Source organism: Tachysurus fulvidraco, chromosome 13 (assembly GCF_022655615.1).
Source record: "Tachysurus fulvidraco isolate hzauxx_2018 chromosome 13, HZAU_PFXX_2.0, whole genome shotgun sequence".
Classification (NCBI taxonomy): Eukaryota; Metazoa; Chordata; class Actinopteri; order Siluriformes; family Bagridae; genus Tachysurus; species Tachysurus fulvidraco.
The window spans coordinates 27,405,500-27,433,274 of NC_062530.1; the positions used below are offsets into that span (position 1 = coordinate 27,405,500).

The 27,775-nt window shown below is 39.4% G+C and overlaps 1 protein-coding gene across 1 annotated transcript in view; it reads left to right on the top strand.

Annotated features, from left to right (window-relative positions):
• Window positions 1-27,775, top strand: part of LOC113657299 — a 1,727,325-nt gene that overhangs the window by 119,965 nt on the left and 1,579,585 nt on the right. The window contains exons 34-58 of the mRNA XM_047822072.1: window positions 7,182-7,358; window positions 7,644-7,817; window positions 8,012-8,185; window positions 8,605-8,772; window positions 11,279-11,452; window positions 11,626-11,799; window positions 12,002-12,169; window positions 13,088-13,261; window positions 13,442-13,615; window positions 14,235-14,408; window positions 14,621-14,791; window positions 17,098-17,268; window positions 17,434-17,607; window positions 18,965-19,141; window positions 19,431-19,604; window positions 19,797-19,970; window positions 20,961-21,125; window positions 21,217-21,390; window positions 22,149-22,322; window positions 22,712-22,882; window positions 23,325-23,495; window positions 23,664-23,837; window positions 25,977-26,153; window positions 26,438-26,611; window positions 26,806-26,979. Coding sequence (XP_047678028.1) covers window positions 7,182-7,358; window positions 7,644-7,817; window positions 8,012-8,185; window positions 8,605-8,772; window positions 11,279-11,452; window positions 11,626-11,799; window positions 12,002-12,169; window positions 13,088-13,261; window positions 13,442-13,615; window positions 14,235-14,408; window positions 14,621-14,791; window positions 17,098-17,268; window positions 17,434-17,607; window positions 18,965-19,141; window positions 19,431-19,604; window positions 19,797-19,970; window positions 20,961-21,125; window positions 21,217-21,390; window positions 22,149-22,322; window positions 22,712-22,882; window positions 23,325-23,495; window positions 23,664-23,837; window positions 25,977-26,153; window positions 26,438-26,611; window positions 26,806-26,979 — 4,326 coding nt within the window. The remainder of the gene's footprint in view (window positions 1-7,181; window positions 7,359-7,643; window positions 7,818-8,011; window positions 8,186-8,604; window positions 8,773-11,278; window positions 11,453-11,625; window positions 11,800-12,001; window positions 12,170-13,087; window positions 13,262-13,441; window positions 13,616-14,234; window positions 14,409-14,620; window positions 14,792-17,097; window positions 17,269-17,433; window positions 17,608-18,964; window positions 19,142-19,430; window positions 19,605-19,796; window positions 19,971-20,960; window positions 21,126-21,216; window positions 21,391-22,148; window positions 22,323-22,711; window positions 22,883-23,324; window positions 23,496-23,663; window positions 23,838-25,976; window positions 26,154-26,437; window positions 26,612-26,805; window positions 26,980-27,775) is intronic.

The window sequence follows — 27,775 nt, forward strand, 5'->3', positions numbered from 1 at the left end:
GAGGACAGATGACAGCTTGGCTGATCTAGGAGCATGTACTGTAGTTTCTCAGAGACATCCAAAAGGGCTGTCTCTTTAAAATGAGCTGCTTTAAAGCCAGACTGGTTGGGATCTTTGAGGTTGTTCTGTGAGAGATAGACAGTCAGTTGATTATAGACAATGTGTTCAAGAATATTTGAAAGAGAGAAGTGATACCAGTCTGTAGTTACTGATGTCTGATGTATCCATATCTTCTTCAGGATGGGAATAAATCTTGCTCCATTGAAGGTAGTTGGTACATAACCAGGTGTTATTGATCCATTGATGATCTTGGTGATAAAGGGCAGAAGGTCTTGCGAGATGGTCTGGAGCATAGTGGAAGGGAGTGGATCCAATGAGCAGGTTGTAGGATTGTAAGACTGGATAAGTTGTAAAATCTCCTCTGCTGCTACGGTTGAGAAATGCGACAAAGAAGGATTAGTGGAATCTTGGTTGTGAAATGTAATGAAGGTGCAGTTGGGGAAAATGTGAAGGTCCCTGATTCAGGTAATCACGTACATGCCCCTGAGACACGGGAATGACTCAGTACTGTACATGGTATTCGGACCTGTGTGCTTGGAAATGCCTTGGAAATGCCAGTCATGTGATGTTCACTTGTGTGTTCAGCTGAAAAGTTTCCTAGAGTGGCAAAAAATGTATAACTGTTCAATTCTGGGTACTATGTGACAGAGTAGGTTAGTGGGCTTCTACAAACCTTACACCCTTTTTTATCTTGCACGCTTCCTGTTGACACTTTTTCTTTTGTTGCACAGTTTTGCCCTGGTTGTGTCTTTTGTGTCATTAATAACTTCTAAAGTGATTTTGTGTGATAGTTAAATATTCTAAATACAATACAAACAAAAAAATATACACATTTATTTTGTCCTCACATTCTTTCTTGTAACTCCTCTCTGAGTCACACACTTACCTGTAAGGCTCATTATGCAGCTCATTATACAGGCCTTTGTCTTCTCAGGTGTGAATACCACTACTATTCATGATAGTTGACGCTACTCGTATATGCCCTTTACAAACAAAAAAAATGTCTTTAGAAAATTTAAATCAATATATTGTTTTCTATGAGCGAGTAAACAAGATGATTTTCACATAATTTTGAAGCAAGAACTCTAGGCTTACAAGATCCAGTTCTCAAAAGTCCCATTTTTCACTAACCATGAATAAACATTGTTTTCTCAAAAACACAATCATGTACATGCATGCTGCTCACAAATTATTGTAGTCCAGTTTGTGCTGATTACAGTGATATTAGACTTTAGCCATTTATATCTTTATAAAAAAAAAGCACAAATGTCAGGGTATGACAACTTCTCCAGGCCCTTAAAATACCCTTAGATCTCAGAGGGTTATATTTTTAGTTGTCACATACATACAGGGTACAATATGCAGTGAAATTCTTTACGAATAAAGAACATCAAACAAATATAAAAGAGCAAAAAATAAAATGAGAATCAAATAATAAAGTATAAACTATATAAGAAAACTATATAAAACTATATAAAAATATGAAATATGTAGAGAAAATGAAATAATGTATATACACATACATAAATATACATATACATAAAAGTGTATGGTTTTTAAAGATTGTCCTTAAAGTGACCAGGTGTGGTATGGTGTGTAAATAGTGTATAAAGTGGCACTGTGCTGTAAAAGTCCACAGTGAAAGTGTCCTTAGAATGTCCAGGTGAATTATGGTGTTTAAATAGTGTATGGAGTGTATAAAGTGGCACTGTGCTGTGCAAGTAAGGAGTTAAAGTGACAGTGACAGTCCAGAATTAAAGTGTCCATGCAAAAAAAAAAGAGGGGGTGGGGTGTCAGAACAGTGGGGATGTAGAGAGAGGTCCAGTCCTAGATCCTGGGTGTCTCCTGGACTCTGAATGGCCTGCGGGAAGAAGCTTCTCCTCATTCTCTCTGTGTTTGCTTTCAGGGAGCGGAAGCGTTTCCCTGAACAAAACAAAGAAAAGAGTCCATAGTTGGGATGGCTGAGATACTTTACAATCTTCCTGGCTCTGGTTCGGCACCGCTTGTTGTAGATGTCCTGCAGGTCCTGTCAGGGAACTTGGTGTGGATGGTACGTTCAGCTGACCACACCACCCTCTGGAGGGCTCGCCTGTCCTGTATGGTGCTGTTCCCGAACCAGGAAGTGATGCTACCTGTCAGGACGCTCTCAATGGTGCATGTGTAGAAGGTCTTTAGCACATAAGGGTAGTTTGAAGTCCCTTAAGTGTCTCAGGTAGTACAGACGCTGCCGGGCCTTCTTCACCAGGGTGTTGATGTGACAGGGCCAAGACAGGTCCTGTGTGATGTGAACCCTACGTACCGGAAACTGTCCACTCTCTCTACTGGGGTACCGTTGATGTTTACTGGTTGATATGACTGCTCCTGCTTTGTGCTGAAGTCCACTATCAACTCCTTAGTTTTGCTGATGTTCAAGAGAAGATTGTTCTACTGGCACCATCTCTCAAGGTTTTTAGTTTCCTGTAGGTAGGCCGTCTCATCATTGTTGGACAGTGTTGTCTGCAAACTTGATGATGGTGGTGTAGTTGGAAGTGGCCACACAGTCATACGTGTACAACGATTACAGCAGGGGGCTCAGAACACAACCCTGGGGGGCTCCAGTGCTGAGAGTGAGGGTGTACGAGGTGTGTTTGCCCACCCGTACAGCTTGTGGTCTCTGTCAGGAAGTTGGAGATCCACTAACACAGCGGCAGGCTGAGTCCCAGGACCTTTAACTTGGAGGTGAGCGTGGAGGGAATTATGGTGTTGAACACTGAACTGTAGTCCACAAACAGCATTTTCATTTGTGATGCCATCTGGTCCTGCTGCCTTCCTGGTGTTCACTGTCCTGAATGCCCTCCTCACGTCATGCTCTGAGATAGTGAACGTGTTTACATCTCCAGGTCTCTCAGCGTGCATGCTGTTTGTGCTGCTAGCACCACTAGTGTGGTTAGCTGCAGCCTTGAAGGGAACGTAAAAGGTGTTTAGTTTGTTAGCCAGAGAAGCGTCCGCATTCCCCATTCTAGAAGCAGGTGTTCTATAGTCCGTAATGTTCCTTAGTCACTGCCACAGGCTCCTAGAGCCACCATGTTGGAACTGTGACTCTAGTTTCCTCCTGTAGCACCGCTTTGCTTCCTTCACCACTCTGGGCACACTGTAGGGCGCAGCCTTGTATTCGTCCATGTCCCCGGTGGTGAGCCCCGTGGTGTAGGCAGTGGAGTGTGATCTCAGAGAGTCGCGGATGATTTTATCCACCCACGGCTTCTGGTTGGGAAACATTCTGATGGTGGTTTTCTGCACCGTATCATCCGCTAGTTTCCCTACGAATCCCACAACCACTTCCGTAAACATGTTGACATCATCAGAGCTGCTCCTGAACATGTCGAAGTTTGGAGCTTCCTGTTTCAGCCTTTATTTGTATGAGGAAGATGGCGGCATGGTCCGATTTCCCAAACGGTGGACGTGATTGTGGCTTGTAGCTGTTCTTAAATGGTGTGAAGCAGTGGCCCAGTGTCCTTTCGCCCCTGGTGGGGCAGATGATGTGCTGCTGAAAGTTCAGTATTGCACGTTTGAGGTTGGCACTATGCTGTGTTTGGTGTAGTGTTAGTGTGTCGTGTAAGTCCCATACTGCAGTGTCCGTGACCGCTTGAGGTGGAATATAAACGGCACTGACTCTATGACCGAGCTAAATTCCCAAGGTAGATTGAAGGGTTGACATTTGATGGTTAGTAGCTCCAGATTTGGTGTGCAGTAGCATGTAAGATGAACGATGCTTGCGCTGTCGCACCAGTGGTTGTTTATCATCAGACACACTCCACCACCCCTTGACTTCCCCGACTCCAGTGTTCTGTCCATGCGATGAACTGAGAAAAACTTGGCAAGCTGGATGGCGTGGTCGGTACCACAGGGTTCAGCCATGTCTCGGTGAAGCAGAGAAGGTTGCAGTCCCGAATGTCCCTCTGAAACTTGACCCTTGCCCTGAGGTCATCGAGTGCAGGGTAGTGCAAATAGGGGTTGTGTCCAGGGAGTAAAGAATAAGTAGTGATTTCCCCTGACCGGTTTCTGGTTCTTGTGTCGTACAAGTCCTGGGGAGTGAACAGGGGGGCAGGGGGGCACCAATTTTTTTTTTCTGCTGTTTTTACTGTGCGTTGCGGTCTGTTCTTGTCTTGTTTAGTTGCTGCTCCAAACCAGATGGTGATGGATGTGAACAGGACAGATTCAATGACTGCAGGGTAGAACAGCATTAACAGCTCCTGTGGCAGACCATACTTCCTTAATTGGCGTAGAAAATGCATCCTCTGCTGGGCCTTTTTGATGATGGAATTTATGTTGGACTCCCATTTCAGGTCTTGGGTAGTGCCCAGAAACTTGAAGGCCTCCACAGATGATACAAGGCTGTTGGATATTGTGAGGGGGAGTAGTGTTGAGGGGTCTTTCATAAAGTCCACTATCATCTGCACAGTTTTAAGGGTGTTTAGCTCTAGACTGTTCTGACTGCACCATAAAACCAGCTGCTTTACCTCCTGCTGGTATGCAGACTCATCGCCATCTTGGATGAGACAGATGAGCATAGTATCATCTGCAAATTTCAGGATTTTAACAGTTGGGTCACTTGAACTGCAGTCATTAGTATAAAGAATAACAGTGGGGATAGGACACATCTCTGAGGAGTGCCAGTGCAGATTGCCAGTGCAGATTGCCTGTCAGGAAGCTAGTGATCCACTGAGAGATGGGGTATAGTGAGCCTTAGGAGTTTGGAGTGGAGAATTTCTGGGAATTATAGTATTAAAAACCGAACTGAAGTCGACAAAGAGAATCCGGGCATATGTCCCAGGGAAGTCCAGGTGTTGCAGAATGTAATGTAGACAGATGTTGACTGCGTCGTCCACTGACCTGTTTGCTTGGTAGGCAAACTGTAGGGAATCCAGCATCCATTCTGCTACAGTCTTTAGGTGGGCCAAAACCACCTGTTCAATGGTCTTCATGACAGCAGATGTCAGAGCAACAGGCCTGTAGATCTTTTGTAGTTTATGTCATGTCTTGCAGGCCTTTCCACACAGATGCAGGGTTGTTAGCTGAAAACCTGTTTTTTAGCTTTGCAGAGTGGCTTCTTTTGGCTATTCTGATCTCTTTTGTCAGTAGGTTCCTGGCCTGCTTATAAAGAGCCAGGTCCTCCCCTTTGTAGACATCATCCTTGGCATGTCGAAGTTTTTTCAGTTTAGCTGTGAACCATGGCTTGTTGTTACTGAATTTGCAGAAGGTTTTGGTTGGCACACACGTCTTCACAAAAACTGATGTACGATGTCACAGTGTCAGTCAGTTCATCCAGGCTGTCAGTTCCAGCCTCAAAGATACTCCAATCAGTGCATTCAAAACAGTCATGTAGTTACTGCTTTGCCTCACTGGTCCATCTCTTCACTGTTTTGAGTACAGGCTTAGGAGATTTGAGTTGCTGCTTGTATGTTGGAATAAGATGGACCAAGCAGTGATTGGAGTCCCTCAAGGCTGCCCTGGGTACAGAGCGATATGCATCCTTAAGAATTGTGTAGCAATGATCCAGTGTATTTTTCTCCCTTATGGGACAATTAATATGCTGTCTGTATTTTGGGAGTTCAAGTGTTAGTTTTTCTCTGTTAAAGTCTCCAAGGATAATAAAAAGAGAATCCGTATTATTTTGCTCCAACCCAGATATTTGGTTTGCCAGGTTTTGCAGTGCATCACTCATGTTGGCCTGCGGTGGGATGTAAACTCTGATCAGAATGAATGAGGAGAATTCCTGTGGTGAATAAAAGGGTTTACAGTTAATGAACAGTGATTCCAAATTTGGGCTTCAGTATTTATTCAGCACTGTGACATCTGTGCACCAACATTCATTAATGTAGAAGCAGATTCCGCCGCCTTTCATTTAAGCCAATAGCTCTGTTACGCCATTCGCTCCGTGTAAGTTGAAGCCCCAGAGAAGTAATCCGAGATTGAGTGACTGAGCCAAATTGTGGGAAAACAGAGAGCAGCGGAGCGGGAAAAGTCTTTGTTCTGTTAAGAAGAATCAATTTTTCCATTTGGTTTGGCAATGACCGGAGGTTCACAAGGTGACTCAATGGGAGCACAGTTCTAAATCCCGTCTGTCGTAGCTTCACTAACGCACCGGTGTGCTTCCCTCGCCGGCACCTCCTCCATGTACCATATAGCACAGCTGCTCCTCTAACCAAGAGTTCCAAAAAACTTTCCAGGTTTGTAAAAACTGGTGAAAATTGTCTGGAGTGAACTGCCTGATGTTAAGCAGTTCTTCTCTAGTGAAAGTTATCATGGTTGGGTGACCAAACACACAAAAAGTAAACAAATAGAAAGAAATTACTGGAGAGAGTCATGCCGAGGCAGCTATCTGCAGCACCATCTTGGATCATATCTTTGATGATCTTAGCTCTTGATTGCTTCACAGCACATCTGAAAGCTAAGGAGCAGAACAAGAAATCTTCTTGGGCTTAGTGGACAGAAGGCAGAGAAAGTCTAAATGTTCTGTGTCCTTAGTGAAATTTCTGCATATGCAGGCGATACCATTATTTTGGTATGACTGACCCTTTCCTGTTTGATTTGTGTTTTTTGGAAGCTAATTTGGACTCTCTCTATGTTTGTGTATGTGCTTCATTACTTGTGTTCCTATTTTTGTGCCAGCTTTAATTGTGTTTTCTGTTTTTGTGTTCCTGCCCTTTTCACATAATTACCCTTTGTGACTATATTTTTAACCTTGTGTGGAATAAGTGCCCTGCACTTGCATTCATCTCTGATTGGCTTTGTGACAGCTTGCTATGCGTCATGAATTCAAATGCTCAGTTTTTGTATTTGAAAATGCATTTTAATATAAAATTTGATGACAGTATATTCTTATGTAAACAAACTCACATGTAAACATAATGGGCAACAATGAAATCAGCAAAAGGTACAATATCATATTCATATATTGAATGATAAGTCGATAACTTAATTACTGTTACAGACCTAGTCAGCTTTACAAAATTACAACACAAATTAGTTCATGTACCACATGGGATAAATAAAGAACATTATCACAAAGATGTTAAGAAGGTAATTAACATTACAAACATTTCCCCAAACCTATAATAATGAACCTTTTGCTCCTTCTCCAGACTTTCAGACTGTAATATAACAGAGAAAGGATACACTGATCTGGTTAAAGCTCTGAAGTCAAACCACTCATCACCCCTAATAGAGCTGGACCTCAGAGGGAACGACCCTGGAGCATCAGGAATAAAGGAGCTTAGGGATTTGATGAATGATAAAAAATGTAAACTGAAGACACTGAGGTGAGCGTTTTCACCAGTACATGTAAAATACAGCATTAATTCTAAGTTATTAGTAAAGTTTTATTGTATGAACCACTGTGTAGCACGCTGTGATATTTTTGGTCACACTTTATTTTACATTTTTTGTAACCAGGAAACAAATTTAAAGTAAAAGTTCATGCTGAAGTAATATTGCTAATGTTTAAAACTAGTTTTCCACCATGGACCAAACAATTACTGAGAACTAGCACCACATTGCTGTAAATATAATTAGTGTTAATGTTTCTCTGTTCTTTCTCTCTACAGGGTGTTGAAAAGTCCTGAAGCACAGAAAGCTTCTGATCATCTGACTGAAGTTCTGGGTATAAACCCGATACTGCAGACGGATCTGAATCTGAGTGGGAAAATAAAAGGAGACTCAGAAGTAGAGCAGCTCTCTGTTTTACTGAAGGATCCACACTGCAGACCTGAAACACTTCAGTAAGGAATTACATTCTATATTAATCTGTAAACTTCAGTTAGTGATGTTAATGTTGAACAGTTTGTCTTTAGGTGATCAATCATTCATCTAGTTTTCAGTCTTTTTCAGTAGTAATGAGTAGTTTGAGGAGAAAAGATGCTCCTCTGCATACAGAAGTGTTAAAGAAAATCCCTGTGATTTATTGTGTTTTCAGACTCAGTGAGTGTAATCTGACAGAGAAAGGATGTTCAGCTCTGCTCACAGCTCTCAGATCAGAACACTCCACCCTGAAGGAGCTGAATCTGAGTAAGAACAGGATTCAGGATTCAGGAGTGAAGCTGCTCTCTGAGGAACTGAAGAAGAAACACTGTAAACTGGAGACACTGAGGTAACGTCTAATACACACTTCATTTATAATCCAGATGATAGAAATGTGAAATATTTAGTGTTGCAGTGCCTGTGGATTTTAAATAGCATCATGAGCAGTTTAGAAATCATCTCATTATCCACATTATAATCAGAAATCTATACTGTTTCCTAGAAGAACTCCAGTATGTCATTATCTTAAAACAATTTTTCTTTCCCCTTGTTTGAAGTAGCTCTCATTAAAGCAGTGAATTAATGTAATATAAGTTTGTCAATTAAACCAATTAAATTTGTACAGGCTCCATTCAGTGACAAGCAAGGGTTAATAAATTAGCAATAAAAATAGGCTATATTCACAATTTGTATATGTATTTATTAATTATATGTATTTATTTTTTACAATATTTGGTATATTCTGAAATTAAAAAATTTTCTTTTCAGTCTAATGGACAATAGTATCAGAGAGGAAGGATACATCGCTCTGTCTGAAGCTCTGAAATCATCTCACCTGATAGAGCTGGATCTCAGAGGGAACGACCCTGGAGCATCAGGAGTGAAGCTGCTCACTGATTTACTACAGGATCCAGACTGTAAACTGAACACACTGAGGTGAGCAAGTCATACAATACATGGCCAAAGGTTTGTGGACCCCTGATCATCACACCCACAGGTGGTTCTTCTCCAAACTGTTAACATAAAGTCAGAAACATACAGTTCAGCTCCATGAAGACTTGGTGTGTTAATGTTGAAGTAGAAGAACTTGAGTGTCCTTGAGTGTCACCTGAATGAACACAAATCCACACAGTCCTCATCTAACATTTAGTAGATGCATTTACCATCTAAGAAAAGGCTCCAGTTTGAATTTATTTTGTCAGACAAAACCTTTTGTCTGGATTAATGAATTTCTCTAGTTAGCTTTTATCATCTGTTTTAAAATTCTCCTTGTTGGGGAAATAAATGTTCATATGAATTCTCACTGACAAACAGACACAATTATAGAAGGCAAGAGCATTCTGTGTCACTTACAGAAATCAAAAGAAAGAATCTGGTTTTTATTGAACACATTAGTACTGTTTCAGTTATAGACCTCACAATGTAGCAGGAAAATGTTATTTTATAGTTTGAATAACTGACTATAAAGAGTTAAAACTTATACAGAAGACAAATGGTGACATTCTGTCTGTATCTATCAGTGACTTACTGCCTGATCTCCTGTTTGCTGTAAAAGTTTACATATTAAAATATCAATAGAACTAATTGTCAGCGATGCAGGGATAAAAATTTACCCAAATGCAGGATACAGTAGCATAAAAATAAACAGGAGTTCTTAAATAAAACACACAAAACTGGAACACAGACAAGACAACAGACGTAACAAAAGACGACGAGGATTCCACGGCAACATAAACAATGCGGCACAGCTAAATACACATGACAATTAGACATCAGGAACAGGTTAGGCAGGGAGGAATAAACAAGGGTGGGGCAGACACGTGACACACAACATAAACAAAAGCACAAGGCCAAAAGTCCAGGCTGGATCCTGACAGTACCCCCTCCTCCAATCCCATATCAAACCATATCCGAAGTGACCACGATTTTGGTGAATTTCAGGAGGGGGGGCGAGACATGTGGGGGGAGCAAGGCACACGGCGAGGCATGTGGGGGGAGCAAGGCACACGGCAGCACAGCCAGAGAGGGTCGAGCGACATCCACAGCCGAGCAGAGGGGCCGAGCAACCTACACAGTCTAGCAGAATGGCCGAGCATGAACCTCGACATGCCGCGGCCAGACCCATGTCTCAAAAACCAGAATGGGGAGGATGGGGAAAAAATCCTCTGCCACTGAGCAAAAATTAAACAAAAATATCCATGGGGCAAAATACGGGCCTGCAACACCCCCCGGGGACAAGAAGTGAGGCGGTGTCCTCCACAGGTAACCAAGAAGTGAAGCAAGGTCCCCCATGGGAATAGGTGTGGGGAAATGTCGCAGGGCACCAAAAAAACAAAACCGGGCTGGTGAAATTCCCGCCAGCAAGAAGTCCTCCACAGGAAACCGGAAGCGGTGCGGCATCCCCGACCGGAACAAATGCGGAGTGATGTTACACAAAACAAAAGTCCAGGGAAGAACAGGGGAACAGGGCAGCAAGAAAGGTCAGAGAAAAAAAATGATTCCACAATAAGCCAGTCCAGGCTGACTCTGTCCTGCTGGGTCTTGGTCTGGCAGAATCCTTCTGTCAGCAATGCAGGGATAATAATGGACCCAAATTCAGGATAGGGTAAAAATAATTATGATTATTAAATAAAACACATAAAACTGGAACACAGACAAGACAACAGATGTAACACAAGACATGACACCAGATGTAAGAAAAGATGACAAGAATTCTGCGACGCCATAGGCAACACCGCACGGCTAAATACACATGAAAATTAGACATCAGGAACAGGTGTGCAGAGGCGGGGAGGAATAAACAAGGGCAGGGCAGACACGTGACACAGAACATAAACAAACGTACATGGCCAAAAGTCCAGGCTGGATCCTGACACTAATTGTGGATTTTGGACAGTTGACACTAAATGTCAGACGTGTCCCAGTACAATTTTTTTTTAAAGTGAAGTGACGTACAGCTAAGTACAGTGACCCATACTCAGAATTCTTTCTCTGCATTTAACCCATCCAAAGTGCACACACAGCAGTGGGCAGCCATTTATTCTGTGGCGCCCGGGGAGCAGTTGGGGGGATTTGGGCACCTCAGTCGTGGCCGGCCCGAGACTCGAACCCACAACCTTTGGGTTACAAGTCAGACTCTCTAACCATTAGGCCACGACTGCCCCAATTGTGACTCTATCAGTAAAATATCAAGGTAATATTCCAGTAATAAAAAACATACCTGCTGTCTCACCTCAATACACCTCTTAATAATATTTTCAGTTTAACCCAAAACCTTTTACATTTAATTAAGAACCACACATTTTTAAGATCAGTAGTTAAAATGCTCTGATACTCAAGGTTTCAGCAGAGACTGACATCTAATGGAGGATTCAGGAGGCTGGAGGTAAAATAAAGGATGAAACTGTTAATAATTTAATCTGTTTCTGTTTCCTGACTACAGGCTGTTAAAAAGTCCTGATGCAGTGAAGGCCTGTGATTCTCTGACTGAGGTTCTGGGTACAAACCCCTTACTGCAGAGAGAACTGGATCTGAGTGGGAAAATAAAAGGAGACTCAGGAGTGAAGCAGCTCTCTGTTCTACTGAAGGATTCACACTGCAGAACTGAGAAACTTGCGTATGTCACTTAAATGTTTATAGACATAACTATTACTTTTAAAATATAAAATTATACTTTTTCCTTAACTATAATCACTGTATGATTCATATAAACTCATTGTCATGTGATCATCAGAATAAAATGTTCCTTAAAGTGAAGATTTTCTTTCCACTGTTTCTGGTTATCTTTAGGCTAAAGGTCTGTAGTATTACAGAAGAAGGCTGTTCAGCTTTGTCTTCATCTCTTTGTTCAAATCCTGCACACATAATAGAGATGGATCTGAGTGAGAATAAATTAGGAAACTCTGGAGTGCAGAAGCTTTGTGTACTGCTGCAACATCAGTCCTGTAACCTCCAGATACTGAGGTGAGCTTCTGCTTCTGCTCTTTAACATGTACATAAGAGCTTGTGACTTTACATGTAGAATACAAACACAGGCTACATGTAGAACATATATGTCTTAAATCTTCTTGGCATTACGTACTATATAGATGCTTAAAATAATACAATGTTAAGTCTTTATCAGACATCAGAGTATCATTAATACCACACAATGTTCTCTCTTTAGACTTTCAGACTGCAGTATAACAGAGGAAGGATACATCGCTCTGTCTGAAGCTCTGAAATCATCTCACCTGATAGAGCTGGATCTCAGAGGGAACGACCCTGGAGCATCAGGAGTGAAGCTGCTCACTGATTTACTACAAGATCCAGACTGTAAACTGAACACACTGAGGTCAGCAATAGTCCTATAGTAATAATATATATTATATTTGAACTCCAGGCATTTGTTCACAATTCTTTGCAGATAGTTACTTAATGAACACAGATTGTATTAAATTTGATTCTCACTTATTTCAACAGAATTAAGCGATTTAGGTTTCTTTCTGTTTGACCTGTAAACAGTCTCAGGTTTAAATGCTATTTCATTTTATTTTATTTATTGTTTATTTCCAACAGTTTTGTACTTAACATATAATAAATAATGTTTCGTTTTTGGTTTTTCAGTTCTGGGAAGACTGACCTCAAATATTGAGACTATTTAAGACGAACAAATACACATATGAATTCTTTTATTTCCTTTGTACAATAGAGAAAATATGCTGTGTGTTTTTTGTTTAACTGTATTATGTGTTGGCTTTGTGTCCTTGGTGTTGTACATTGGGAATAGTTATAAGATGAATTGATTAAAAAAACGTTGTTCAGCAATTACACATTTTCTAAAATAAGTTGGACTTTTAATGACATGACTTCCAAATACAAACATGTCTGATAATATACTCCACCCTTATGTGCAGGTTTCTGTGAAAGGAATTAATGCAAATGTAAAGAGTTAGAATTCAGTTTAGAATTTTGATAGTGAATTAGCAAACAGAATAATTACTATTGCTCATAACTCATAAGACATGGGAATGTAACTGCCAACAAACTCTGGTTTTCCATTTGTTTCTGGAACAAGGAAATGCATGTCACATGTTGAATTTTCATTTAAATTGTGTCACAAATTATTCAACCATTTAAAAAAAAAAAAAAAAAAAAAATTGAAAATAATCCAGGAAATACATTCATAGTTCTCTTTGAAACAAGCTCAGCTAGGGTACTCTTCCTGACCAGGTATGATTTTCTATTATTTTTTCTCTTTCTCTCTCTGCAGGTTGTTGAAAAGTTCTGCTGCACAGGAAGGTTGTGATTTCCTTTCTAGAGCTCTGGGTGTGAACCCCTTACTGCAGAGAGAACTCAATGTGAGTGAGAAAATATCTGGAGACTCGCAGGTGAAGCAGCTCTCTGTTCTTCTGGAGGATTCACACTGCAGACCAGAGAGACTCAAGTTAGTATTGATCACTTATTTATACTTAAACACTAGTGTATTCCTTTTGGAATGTAATAACTGTATATAATGTCATTAATGAAATATTTTAGTCTAATTTTAAACTGTATATTTTACATTAAACAATATAAAACTACATTTAAACAGAAGTCTTGTCTTCCTTGTTGTCTCTGTATCCAGAGTAAATAAGTGCAGGATGACAAATGAAGGTTGTGCTGCTCTGGTATCAGCTCTGGGTTTAAAGCCCTCACACCTGAGAGAGCTGGAGCTGAGTGGGAATAAACTGGGAGGATCAGGAATGAAGGAGCTCTGTGATGTGCTGAAGAATCAACAACTCAAACTGCTGAAACTGGGGTAAAGGCATCATTTATAATAAAATCTATAATGTCAGAAAGACCAGAGGTCTTTAAGAAGACTTTTAGAAGACGTTCTGGTGAAATGTGTCGTGTTACAGTTTGTAATGACCAGATATATGTATTTTAATACCATCTATACAAACTCTATTTAATAGCCTACAACCACCAGCTGGATTAATCTTTGAATATAAACTTGAATTATTATTAAAAGTAACAGAAATCCTTCTAGAAATGTTATAAACCCTGGACAGAAGCTAGCAGTTAATCTACAAATAATAAAATCCTACAGATAAATGAAGTTACAGTAACAGATTAATGTACAGTATGGAACTGTGAGATGATTACACACTACAGCAGGAATTACAGATACCACCAGCAAGAATTCTTAAAGACACAAAGCCAACAGTGAGGTATAAAGTGATACGATACTCAGACATGATCAGAGCAACATGTAGAGACAGATGCAGAAGAACAGAACAGGAGCCTGATAAGGAAACTTCACACCCTTTAAGTAGATTAAAGTAAATTAAATAGAGAAAAATTATACTGAAATTAGACAAAGTTACCTGCTCTGTCTCTCTCTCTGTCCCTCTCCCTGCCCCCCCTCCCTTCCATAGGTTGTATAATTGCAGTCTCACTAAAGATGACTGTACTGCTGTTGTAGCAGCTCTGAGAACAAACCCCTCACACCTCAAGGAGCTGGACCTGAGTGACAATACAATTGGAGACACAGGAGTGAAGCAGCTCTGTGATCTACTGAAGACCTCAAACTGCAGTCTGGAGAAACTGAAGTAAATTATATTTATTTTTTATTTAGAAAAAAATGATTCATTACATGAATCTCCTGTGAAATGTGACCTGTGCTTCTCTTAAATAATGGTTCTAACTGTTGTCTACTGCCCTGTACTGAGATTATTATTAATTACAAAGCCTTCTGTGATGCTCTGTCACTGTCATGTCACTGTCTCACCGTGAAATGTCCTTTATTAATATTTTCTTTCAGAATAAATAACTGTAATCTCACACAAACACAATGTGGTGATCTGGCTAAAGCTCTGGAATCAAACTCCTCATCACCCCTGAAAGAGCTGGAGCTCAGAGAGAACTACAGTGTGTCAGATTGGAACATTTTTAGTTATTTTCTAGGGAATCCAAACTCTAAGTTGATTTTGAGGTGAGTTTTTGATTTACTTTAATGTATTTTTTTTTACAGCACTGGAAATATTTTACACTAATATTTTATTCTTATTATTTTAAAGTGGTGACTTTAGTGTTTGCAGGTTTTTCTTTGGTCCAACATTCTCATGATTGTGATATAAAGACATTTACATTTACATTACATTTATTACTTTGTTAATGCTGAGGTATCAAAATAATTTATTGTAAATAACATTCATGGTGACTTTAGTGTTTGCAGGCTCTGATTCTCATTAGTGTGATTTAATTTATTTATTTACATTTATTACATTGTTAATGCTGAGGCATCAAAATATTTTATATTTATATTTTTGTAAATAACATTAAGATGATATCTGACTTCTTTACCAGACAGACTCACTTGTTATTAAAGTATGTGAGAAGTTTAAATATTTAAACTTAATTATCAACAGAGAACAAAATAAATCCAGCTGTCGTTCTGTCTGTGCTGGTTCATGTAGCGCCCTTAGCGTTACCAACTAATATAGGGTGGCTAACCTGTATGGGGTCAGAATTGTTTCGTTATTCTGAATAAATACACTATGATCCACAAATAAATATAAAGAGTTTCACAAATATTTTTACAAATTTCACAAAAAGAAATGAAATTCACAAATAAATAAAATGGGATTTGCAAAAAACATATTTATAAATTGTATTTATTTGCGAATTGCTTCCTGCTCATTAGTGAATCGCGTTCTGTGCATTTGTGGATTTGAAACATTTCTAATGCCAAGAAGTGCACAAGAATCCACAAATAGGTGACTCCGCCCACCGCCTACTCCAGCCAATCAGACAACGGTCTCGTGGCGCTGACCAATCGTGGCACGGTCTACCTCAAACCAATCACGTTCTGATTTACTCACACTATCACAGTGTAATATGTACTGAAAAATACGATTAAAAAAAACATTTGTCGCAGATTCGAGCCCAATCTGGTAACCCTGTATGGACTGTAGCAGCACTAAGGGTTAGTTCAGTTCTGCTTTCTTTGGTAACGATTTCAGCATCATCAATGGGTCCAGGGGTAGTGTGAAGAGCGAGTAAATCAGAACGTGATTGGCTGGAGTAGACGGTGGGCGGAGTCACCTATTTGTGGATTCTTGTGCACTTCCTGGCGTTAGAAATGTTTCAAATCCACAAATGCACAGAACGCAATTCACAAATGAGCAGGAAGCAATTCGCAAATAAATACAATTTATAAATATTTTTTTTATTTGCTAATCCCATTTTATTTATTTGTGAATTTCATTTCTTTTTGTGAAATTTGTAAAAATATTTGTGAAAAACTTTATTTATTTATGGATCATAGTGTATTTATTCAGAATAATGAAACAATTCTGACCCCATAAACCTGAGCTCTTTTAAATAAATATCTAACAATATTAAGCACAATCAATTCGTCTCATCTTTACCTTGAGTGTGGGTTTTATTTATAATTAAATATAATCAACAGGTACCGAGAAAAATGAAACACACTAAATACAGACAACACAATTTAAACAATATGAACAGTTTACTAAATGTGTTGTCAAATAAAATATTGAGCAGATTGCGTTCAAAAATCAGGGTCGAGTTTAAATGAAAAATATCAGTAACGTATCCAATTATTACTCAAACTTGTCCGCCAGTCCGTTAGCCAAGTTCATGCACATGGCGTGGTAATCCACATCTTAAATATCCGTTCGTTAGAGGCGAGGTCAACGTCTTTCCGATGTCTTTACCACTCCAAACCGAAACTTCTAAGGGTTCGGGTTGAAAACCTAATTAGCTCCGTTACACTAATTAAAGAGCAGGACGTACTTTTTAAAGCAGCAGCTCCGCTGTCTTACTCACTCTCTCTCTCTGTTTCACCATGCTCAAGCGCACCCATCATCATGTGACACAAATTTAATAAAACTTAAACAAAATACAAGTTCTTTTTAAATAATGTATATATGTATATTATATAAATAAAAAAAATAATTAACAAATACATATGTATATTATATAAATAAAAAAAAGAATTAACAAATAATTAATTATTTTTTAATTACGGTTATCTTATACAGGTATCACGTGACTCATTACTAGCCAATGAATTTTAACTTACACAACATTCAATTGGACAACTATTTATATGGAACATAAACAATTGGTTTTTGCATAAATGCATAAATCTAAAACAAACACCTATAACTTTATCTGGGTTACATTCACATTATTTAACATCAGCATCTTGTGGGGACAAACATCCAGAGGTCTGTTATCAGTATCATAATGAAAGGTGTTTTCTCTCTTCAGAATTTTGAGTCCTGAAGCAGAAAAGGTCTGTGATCATCTGACTAAAGCTCTGGGTACAAACCCCTTACTGCAGAGAGAACTGGATCTGAGTGGGAAAATATCTGGAGACTCTGAAGTGAAGCAGCTCTCTGTTCTACTGAAGGATCCACAGTGTAGGACTGAGAAACTCAGGTGTGTGGTCTGATTCCTCACCTGGTGTTTTTATTTGTGTTCACATTAAATCTATAAAGATATTCCACTGTACACATGATCACTATATTGTTTCTATACCTTGGAATTATTTTTGATCTTGTGGGTTGTTAAAGACATTTTCTCAGCTGTGTTCTCTGACTACAGGCTGAATAAGAGCAGTGTTACAGACAGAGGCTGTACTGATCTGATATCAGCTCTTACTTCAAACCCTTCACACCTGACAGAACTGGACCTGAGTGAGAACACACTGGGAAATTCAGGAGCGATTCAGATCTCTACTCTACTAAAGAAGTCATGGTGTAAACTCCAGAAGCTTGTGTAAGACATTTAATAGTACACTTTACTATATGATATATAATATATGATATTTTTACTTCTCTATAAGTTTACATATATGATATGATGTAGGAATAAATTAGTCAGCAACTCATTCAGGGGTAAATTTCCCCAAAACACAGAAACTAATAATGAACATATTGACATAGAACATGTGTTACCAGAGCCAGTGACATTGGGGTACTAAAGACAGGGCATAAAACGTATTTATCAGGCCATAAACAAACATGTTTCTACTACAACACGAACATAAAAGCTACAGAGCAGCGTACAGATGGCAGAGGATTAAATAATCTTACTACATAAAATACAACACTAAATAGCCCATTTGAAAACTTGCCCCATTGATCGCCCTGATTAGGTATAAATACATCTTAAGTCCTATTCGGACTGGATTAGTTTAACGTGGGGACGTGGGGGTAAAGTAATTATTACCAGAGCTTCTCTGTGATTTTAGTCCCGTCCGAATGCGCCATCTCGGTAATTATTACGGACGATGTCAGTAAAGATTACGGCGACTTTTACCTTCTGTAAAAAGGTCCGGAAAAATTACCTCAGGTAATACTGATCCCGTCCGAATCGACCCGCTCTAAATATGTACGGTAAAATTCCGTCATTTCCTGTTTAAAAGTAGTTTTTGGCACGTTTTGCAAGCATGGAGGCGCTTGAAACAGGAACCAACGTCATACGCACATGACGATAAGGAGGTTTCTGTGGTGCGTAAAGCGAGTTACCCCTCCCACTTCTGCTAGTTTTACTGAGATGTCTTGTCCCGTGCGAATTGGCCAATTAATATTACAGACAGACGTCCTGATGTAAAATTGCATTACTCCACGTCCCCACGTAAAACTAGTCCCGTCCGAATAGTGCTTTAGACCTGCAGAAACACAAATAACACTGGAGATAGATACAGCAGTTCAGCAGCTTTACAGTGAATACAGAAGAGTTACCATGACCCCATGACCAGAAGAAATGATCTGTGCCTGCTATACTATAACACTCACCAGTTATGCTGTTGTTTCTTTACAAATTGCTTGAGATGGACCAGGACTGGCTTGTCATTGTCAAGGTCTTCTGACAGTGATAATGAGCTGCTGCACTGGCTGGTTTGAGTGATTTCATGTGACAGACATCAGTTATCCACAGTGTGTGGTTTAGTTCCAATGAGGGGGCATCAATAATGTAATTACTGTTACAGGTCTTGTCAGTTTTACATAATTTACAAATGAGTTCATGCACCACATGGGGTAAATATAGAACATTCTCACAAACAAGATAATGAGATAATTAGCATTATAAACGTTTCCTGATGATGGTGAACTTTTTGCTCCTTCTTCAGACTTTCAGACTGTAATATAACAGAGAAAGGATACACTGCTGTGGTTAAAGCTCTGAAGTCAAACCACTCATCACCCCTGATAGAGCTGGACCTCAGAGGGAACGACCCTGGAGCATCAGGAATAAAGGAGCTTAGTGATTTGATGAATGATAAAAAATGTAAACTGAAGACACTGAGGTGAGCGTTTTCACCAGTACATGTAAAATACAGCATTAATTCTGAGTCATTAGTAAAGTTTCATTGTTTGAACCACTGTGTAGCACGCTGTGATATTTTTGGTCACACTTTATTTTTAACATTTTTTTGTAATAAAGAAACAAATTTAAAGTAAAAGATTATGCTGAAGTAATATTGATAATGTTTAAAACTAGTTTTTCCACCATGGACCAAACAATTACTGAGAACTAGCACCACATTGCTGTAAATATAATTAGTGTTAGTGTTTCTCTGTTCTTTCTCTCTACAGGGTGTTGAAAAGTCCTGAAGCACAGAAAGCTTCTGATCATCTGACTAAAGTTCTGGGTATAAACCCGATACTGCTGACGGATCTGAATCTGAGTGGGAAAATAAAAGGAGACTCAGAAGTAGAGCAGCTCTCTGTTTTACTGAAGGATCCACACTGCAGACCTGAAACACTTCAGTAAGGAATTAAACTCTATATTAATCTGTAAACTTCAGTTAGTGATGTTAATGTTGAATGGTTTGTCTTTAGGTGATCAATCATTCATCTAGTTTTCAGTCTTTTTCAGTAGTAATGAGTAGTTTGAGGAGAAAAGACGCTCCTCTGTATACAGAAGTGTTAAAGAAAATCCCTGTGATTTATTGTTTTCAGACTCAGTGAGTGTAATCTGACAGAGAAAGGATGTTCAGCTCTGCTCACAGCTCTCAGATCAGAACACTCCACCCTGAAGGAGCTGAATCTGAGTAAGAACAGGATTCAGGATTCAGGAGTGAAGCTGCTCTCTGAGGAACTGAAGAAGAAACACTGTAAACTGGAGACTCTGAGGTAACGTCTAATACACACTTCATTTATAATCCAGATGATGATAGAGACGTGAAATACACAATATTTTGTGTCATAGTGTTGCAGTGCCTGTGGATACACAGAGAAATCATCTTATTACTCACATGCTAATCATGCTAATAAAAGTAAGCTAATCTGTGAAATAATGTAGTTATTTTGAAATAACATGGACAAATATCCCTAATGCCCCAACAGGAGGGAAAAGGGGAAGAATATAAATGACAGACAGACTCCAATATATTTTCATATAACCATCTGTGAATCCCAGTACATTTACAGAAGGAGTCTCCAGTATCGATAACTTTAAGACATTAAAGTCTCCAAAACAAAACACTTTCTTATTGTAAGCTGCATTTTTCACAAAAAAAAAAAGAAAACAGAGAAGCCAGAACAACTGTTTATAGCTGCTATAATGTGAGTAAGAACAGGAACTTACCTGTTTCGGGGACTTTCTACAACATTAAATGTCTGTAACAGAAAAAAAAACACTTGTGAATGAGCAGCTAAAGGAAAATATTATCCATATATTACCTTGTTATTGTGGAGTATTGTGTGTAGATCGATGAGGAAAAAAATGAGTTAAATCTTTTTAAAGCTGAAGCTGAAACCTACCAAAATATGGATAAAATTTACAAGCTCTGAGATTTTTTCATCTGCACTTTATATTTATTTTTATTAAAGCAGACTGAATTTGAGAGGACGTCTCAGACTGAATAGAGAAATATATATTTTAAATCATTTATATTTACTGGTATGGTCCAGTCATCAGTACTGACTTTATAATGTCTCTTTATTAGTTCAGAAAAATTCAGACATCACATGTGTAATTCAGAACATGTTCCCAAAGAGAACAACAACAGTAAATACAGTTAATTTATACACTGAACGCTGCCACATTTATACTCCTGGTTTTTACAGAGACTTACAGACCTTTCCTACATAAAAATAATACAATTGTGTAATTTTGTGTAGACTTTCAGACTGCAGTATAACAGAGGAAGGATACACTTTTCTGGCTGAAGCTCTGAGACAGAATTCCTCATCACACCTGAGAGAGCTGGATCTCAGAGGGAACGACCCTGGAGCTTCAGGAGTGAAACTACTTACTGACAACAAAGTTTATAACCTGACACTGAGGTGATTCTATAAGCAATGATGATATATACAAATATCATATTAAACAAATATAATTTCTGTTAAAAATAACTTTTACTTCAAACCTCTACAGGTTGTTAAAAAGTCCTGATGCAGAGGAAGCCTACACGTGTCTTACAGACATGTTCAGTAAGAACCCCTTACTGCACACGGAGCTGGATCTGAGCACCAAAACACCAAAGAACATCAACGTGAAGCAGCTTTCAGCTCTGCTGCAGGATCCACATTACAGACTGCAGAAACTTATGTAAGAAACAGCTATAAACACACAGATCTCTGTTTTCACTCAGGTGCTCTTGTTTAGTCAGGAGTGACTGTAGCCATGATAACTGTGTCTGTACTGATATGAAAACCTCTGACACAGTGAACTGTACTCACTTTATGTTCTGCTTCTTTGAGGAAAACAATATTTTACTTAAAGTACAGACTTAAATATCCCATTTCTTACAACCCAGTTTAGTAGATATTCACTAAATGTCACAGCACTCATCTTTATCAAAATGACAACAAAGGTATTAGCTTCAGGAAGAACAAATATTTACTATATAATGTTCCTGAGCTGCTGTGAGTTGTAAACCTGTACAATAATAACTTACAGTAATTCACATTCAGTACTGCTGAGTTACAGGCAGGAAAATTCTGAACACACACTTTATACACCACCTCACATACGTCCAGGGCATCGTGTATGAACGTGGTACAGCCAAAGACCTGCCCAGAAGGAGGTTTGGGACATGCATGAAGTTTAAACATAATGACACAAAATCTTTTGTTTCACAAAAGCCATTAAGGAGCAGCAGGATTCTTCCTTTCCTGGTGGTTGGATTTATTGGTCCACTAAACAACTGATTAAAAACTAACAGCCCTGACCTGAACTTTCTCTGTCCCAGGGGTCCAGAGCTCTGGTGGACAGGAAGTGGAACACTGGGTGTAATAGGACAGAGACTAACCTCCTCTTTCTCTCTCTCTCTCTCTCTCTCTCTCTCTCTCTCTCTCTCTCTCTAGGTTGTATAAATGCAGTCTCACTGAAGATGACTGTACTGCTGTTGTAGCAGCTCTGAGAACAAACCCCTCACACCTCAAGGAGCTGGACCTGAGTGACAATACAATTGGAGACACAGGAGTGAAGCAGCTCTGTGATCTACTGAAGACCTCAAACTGCAGTCTGGAGAAACTGAAGTAAATTATATTTAGTCTTTATTGGAAAAAAAAAGGAATGAGGGATAAAATGAAGAAATTTCTGTAACAGGTTCTGAATTTACAATAGAAGAAAAGACATTTTGAATTAAAATTGATTATCTGAAATCAGTTACTATTTTTTAATAAGAAACTAAAAAATAGTTCATCTAAATCCTTTAATTATAATCAGGTAACACCTGTAGCTTAATTAATCTAATTACATGAATCTCCTGTGAAATGTGACCTGTGCTTCTCTTAAATAATGGTTCTAACTGTTATCTACTGGCCTGTACTGAGATTATTATTAATTACAAAGCCATCATTGATGCTCTGTCACTGTCATGTCACTGTCTCACTGTCAAATGTCCTTTATTAATATTTTCTTTCAGAATAAATAACTGTAATCTCACACAAACACAATGTGGTGATCTGGATAAAGCTCTGAAATCAAACTCATCATCACCTCTGAAAGAGCTGGAGCTCAGAGGGAACTACAGTGTGTCAGATTGGAACATTTTTAGTTATTTTCTAGGGAATCCAAACTCTAAGTTGATTTTGAGGTGAGTTTCTGATTTACTTTAATCTATTTTTTTACAACACTGGAAATATTTTACACTGTAATATTTTATTCTTATTATTTTAAAGTGGTGACTTTAGTGTTTGCAGGTTTTTCTTTGGTCCAACATTCTCATGATTGTGATATAAAGACATTTACATTTACATTACATTTATTACTTTGTTAATGCTGAGGTATCAAAATAATTTATTGTAAATAACATTCAGATGATATCTGACCTTTTTAACAGACAGCCTCACATTATTTGTTATTAAAAGCATGTGAGAAGTTTAAATATCTAAACTTAATTATCAACAGAGAACAAAATAAATCCAGCTGCTGTCGTGTCTGTGCTGGTTCACATCATTTAACATCAGCATCTTGTGGGGACAAACATCCAGAGGTCTGTTATCAGTATCATAATGAAAGGTGTTTTCTCTCTTCAGAATTTTGAGTCCTGAAGCAGAAAAGGTCTGTGATCATCTGACTAAAGCTCTGGGTACAAACCCCTTACTGCAGAGAGAACTGGATCTGAGTGGGAAAATGTCTGGAGACTCTGAAGTGAAGCAGCTCTCTGTTCTACTGAAGGATCCACAGTGTAGGACTGAGAAACTCAGGTGTGTGGTCTGATTCCTCACCTGGTGTTTTTGTGTTCACATTAAATCTATAAAGATATTCCACTGTACACATGATCACTCTATTGTTTCTATACCTTGGAATTATTTTAGATTTTTGATCTTGTGGGTTGTTAAAGACATTTTCTCAGCTGTGTTCTCTGACTACAGGCTGTATAAGAGCAGTGTTACAGACAGAGGCTTTACTGATCTGATATCAGCTCTTACTTCAAACCCTTCACACCTGACAGAACTGGACCTGAGTGAAAACACACTGGGAAATTCAGGAGCGATTCAGATCTCTACTCTACTAAAGAATTCATCGTGTAAACTACAGAAGCTTGTGTAAGACTGTTACGATCCCAGAGGGTGTTCAGGGGTATGGATGGGATGTAACAACATGATTTTAAAAAAAGTGATGATAATATTTACACAAAACAGATAACAAAGACACAAAAGGGGAAAGGGACACGAGCGGTGACAAAACAATGAAATAATCAAAACCAAAACCGGTCTAACTTGAGTTTAACCCTCTAACCTAAGCTACAAAGGAATAGCAATGAGACCAATCTACACTGTCGAATGAGGCCCTAACTACCCTACCCTACCTACCCAAAAAAACATACAGAGGGTGGCACGCGTTTCTAACCTAGTGTGTCTAAAGTCCTATTCGGACTGGATTAGTTGGACGTGGGGGTAAAGCAATTATTACCAGAGCTTCTCGGTTATTTTAGTCCCGTCCGAATGTGCCATCTCGGTAATCATTACGGACAATGTCAGTAAAGATTACGGCGACTTTTACGTTTTCCGGAAAAGTTACCTCAGGTAATACTAATCCCGTCCGAATCGACCCGCTGTAAATATGTACGGTAAAATTCCGTCATATCCTGTATAAAAGTAGTTTTTTCGCTTTTTGCAAGCATGGAGGCGCTTGAAACAGGAAGCAACATCATACACACATGACGACAAGGAGGTTACTGTGGTGTGTAAAGCGAGTTACCCCTCCCACTTCTGCTAGTTTTACTGAGATGTCTTGTCCGGTGCGAATTGGCCAATTAATATTACAGACAGACGTCCTGATGTAAAATTGCATTACTCCACGTCCCCACGTAAAACTAGTCCCGTCCGAATAGTGCTTTATACAGTAATGACTACCTACGTTTTGCACAATGTATGTTTCGTGAAGTACTTACCTGTCCACTTTCCCCAATATAAACAAAGTCACATACACAGGGTGAATGAGCACTAACATACAGACGGAGACCGAGGGACAAACAAATTTGGTTATTTGAATTGTCTGGCATACATACGGAAAAACACCACAACAAACAAATCTGCACACAGGTTATCAAACGGGATCAAGATCAACAGAAAAATATGAAAGCTCCATGAATGAATGGTGGCGGGTTTAAATAGGCGGGATCGGGTGTTGATTGGTGGATAGATGAGTGACGTCACGCAGGATAATTAAGATTGACAGGAAAGGTGTCCAATGGCAGGGATCTGTGGAGACAGCGGAGAAAAGGGAGAGTGAGAGAAAGAACAAACAAAACACCGAACCGACAAACACAGCACGTAACAAAGACATTTAATAGTACATTTTACTATATGATATACTGTATAATAAATTATATTTTTACTTCTCTGTAGGTTAATATATATATGATGGGGATTTCGTTGCCTTGTACTTGTACATGACAATAAAGTTTAATGTAATCTAATCTAACCTAATAATATAGGAATAAATCTCTCTTATTCAGGGGTAAATTTCCCAAAAACACAGAATGTAATAATGAACATAACAAAGAACATGTGTTACCAGAGCCAGTGCCATTGGGGTACTAAAGCCGGGGTGTAAACAAACATGTTTCTACTACAACATGAACATACAAGCTACAGGGCAAGCGTACAGATGCCAGAGGATTAAATAATCTTACTACATAAAATACAACACTAAATAGCCCATTTGAAAACTTGCCCCATTGATCGCCCTGATTAGGTATTAATACATCTTAGACCTGCAGATAGAAACACACATTACACTGGAGATAGATACAGCAGTTCAGCAGCTTTACAGTGAATACAGACGAGTTACCATGACCCCATGACCAGAAGAAATGATCTGTGCCTGCTATACTATAACACTCACCAGTTATGCTGTTGTTTCTTTACAAATTGCTTGAGATGGACCAGGACTGGCTTGTCATTGTCAAGGTCTTCTGACAGTGATAATGAGCTGCTGCACTGGCTGGTTTGAGTGATTTCATGTGACAGACGTCCGTTATCCACAGTGTGTGGTTTAGTTCCAATGAGGGGGCATCAATAATGTAATTACTGTTACAGGTCTTGTCAGTTTTACATAATTTACAAATGAGTTCATGTACCACATGGGGTAAATTAAGAACATTCTCACAAACAAGGTCATGAGATATTTAGCATCATAAATGTTTCCTGATGATGGTGAACTTTTTGCTCCTTCTCCAGACTTTCAGACTGTAATATAACAGAGAAAGGATACACTGATCTGGTTAAAGCTCTGAAGTCAAACCACTCATCACTCCTGATAGAGCTGGACCTCAGAGGGAACGACCCTGGAGCATCAGGAATAAAGGAGCTTAGGGATTTGATGAATGATAAAAAATGTAAACTGAAGACACTGAGGTGAGCGCTTTCACCAGTACATGTAAAATACAGCATTAATTCTGTTATAAATAAAGTTTCATTGTTTGAACCACTGTGTAGCACGTTGTGATATTTTTGGTCACACTTTATTTTACCATTTTTTGTAATAAAGAAACAAATTTAAAGTAAAAGATTAAGCTGAAGTAATATTGCTAATGTTTAAAACTAGTTTTCCACCATGGACCAAACAATTACTGAGAACTAGCACCACATTGCTGTAAATATAATTAGTGTTAATGTTTCTCTGTTCTTTCTCTCTACAGGGTGTTGAAAAGTCCTGAAGCACAGAAAGCTTCTGATCATCTGACTGGAGTTTTGCGTAGAAACCCGATACTGCAGACGGATCTGAATCTGAGTGGGAAAATAAAAGGAGACTCAGAAGTAGAGCAGCTCTCTGTTTTACTGAAGGATCCACACTGCAGACCTGAAACACTTCAGTAAGGAATTAAATTCTATATTAATCTGTAAACTTCAGTTAGTGATGTTAATGTTGAACGGTTTGTCTTTAGGTGATCAATCATTCATCTAGTTTTCAGTCTTTTTCAGTAGCAATGAGTAGTTTGAGGAGAAAAGACGCTCCTCTGCATACAGAAGTGTTAAAGAAAAACCCTGTGATTTATTGTGTTTTCAGACTCAGTGAGTGTAATCTGACAGAGAAAGGATGTTCAGCTCTGCTCACAGCTCTCAGATCAGAACACTCCACCCTGAAGGAGCTGAATCTGAGTAAGAACAGGATTCAGGATTCAGGAGTGAAGCTGCTCTCTGAGGAACTGAAGAAGAAACACTGTAAACTGGAGACTCTGAGGTAACGTCTAATACACACTTCATTTATAATCCAGACAATGATAGAGACTGTAACGAAGCGGAGTCGTATGGATCCATTTGCAGCGTATTTAATAATATCGGCAGAATCGTCAAGCACGGCAAACACAATATCAAAGAAATGGCAAAATCGGAATCGAGGGACAAGCAGAAGGTCAGGACAGGCAGCAAACAAACAGAGAGACAGGTAACAGAAACAAAGTAAAAACAATTGGAACGAACAATCAGGAAAACGCTCAGAATGACTGCGGATGCAAGTCGAGACTTCGCGCTGAGGTCAAGTTCATTTCTGTATTCATGCGCGTCAGCTGATAGTTAACAGCTGGCGCTGCGATTAGGCTGAGCAGAGTACGGTGGGAAGTGTAGTCTGGAAGTGTTCAGTATTTCAGAGATGTTTCTCTCCATTGTGAGTGAGGAGGTGAGGCAGGCGCGTTGATCGGCGAGGGCGTGTGCCGGGGTCTACCACGAGACCGGGGAGCAGGCTTGTCTGGGTGCTGTCGGTGGAAGTCAACGGTGAGTGAGGGGTCCAGGATGTCCCCCGCCTTGACCCAGGAGCGCTCTTCGGGACCGTACCCCACCCAGTCGGCCAGGTATTCCAGGGGGCCCCGTCGGTGCCTGGAGTCCAGTAGTTCGCAGACTTGTTATGCCTCCTCATCATCGACCAGGAGAGGCGCAGGCGGTTCGGTGGGGGTCCCTGGGTCTCTCGATGGTCCCTCAGCAGGTTTCAGCAGTGAGGCGTGAAAGGTGGGGGATATGCTTTATGACGGGGGTAGCACCAG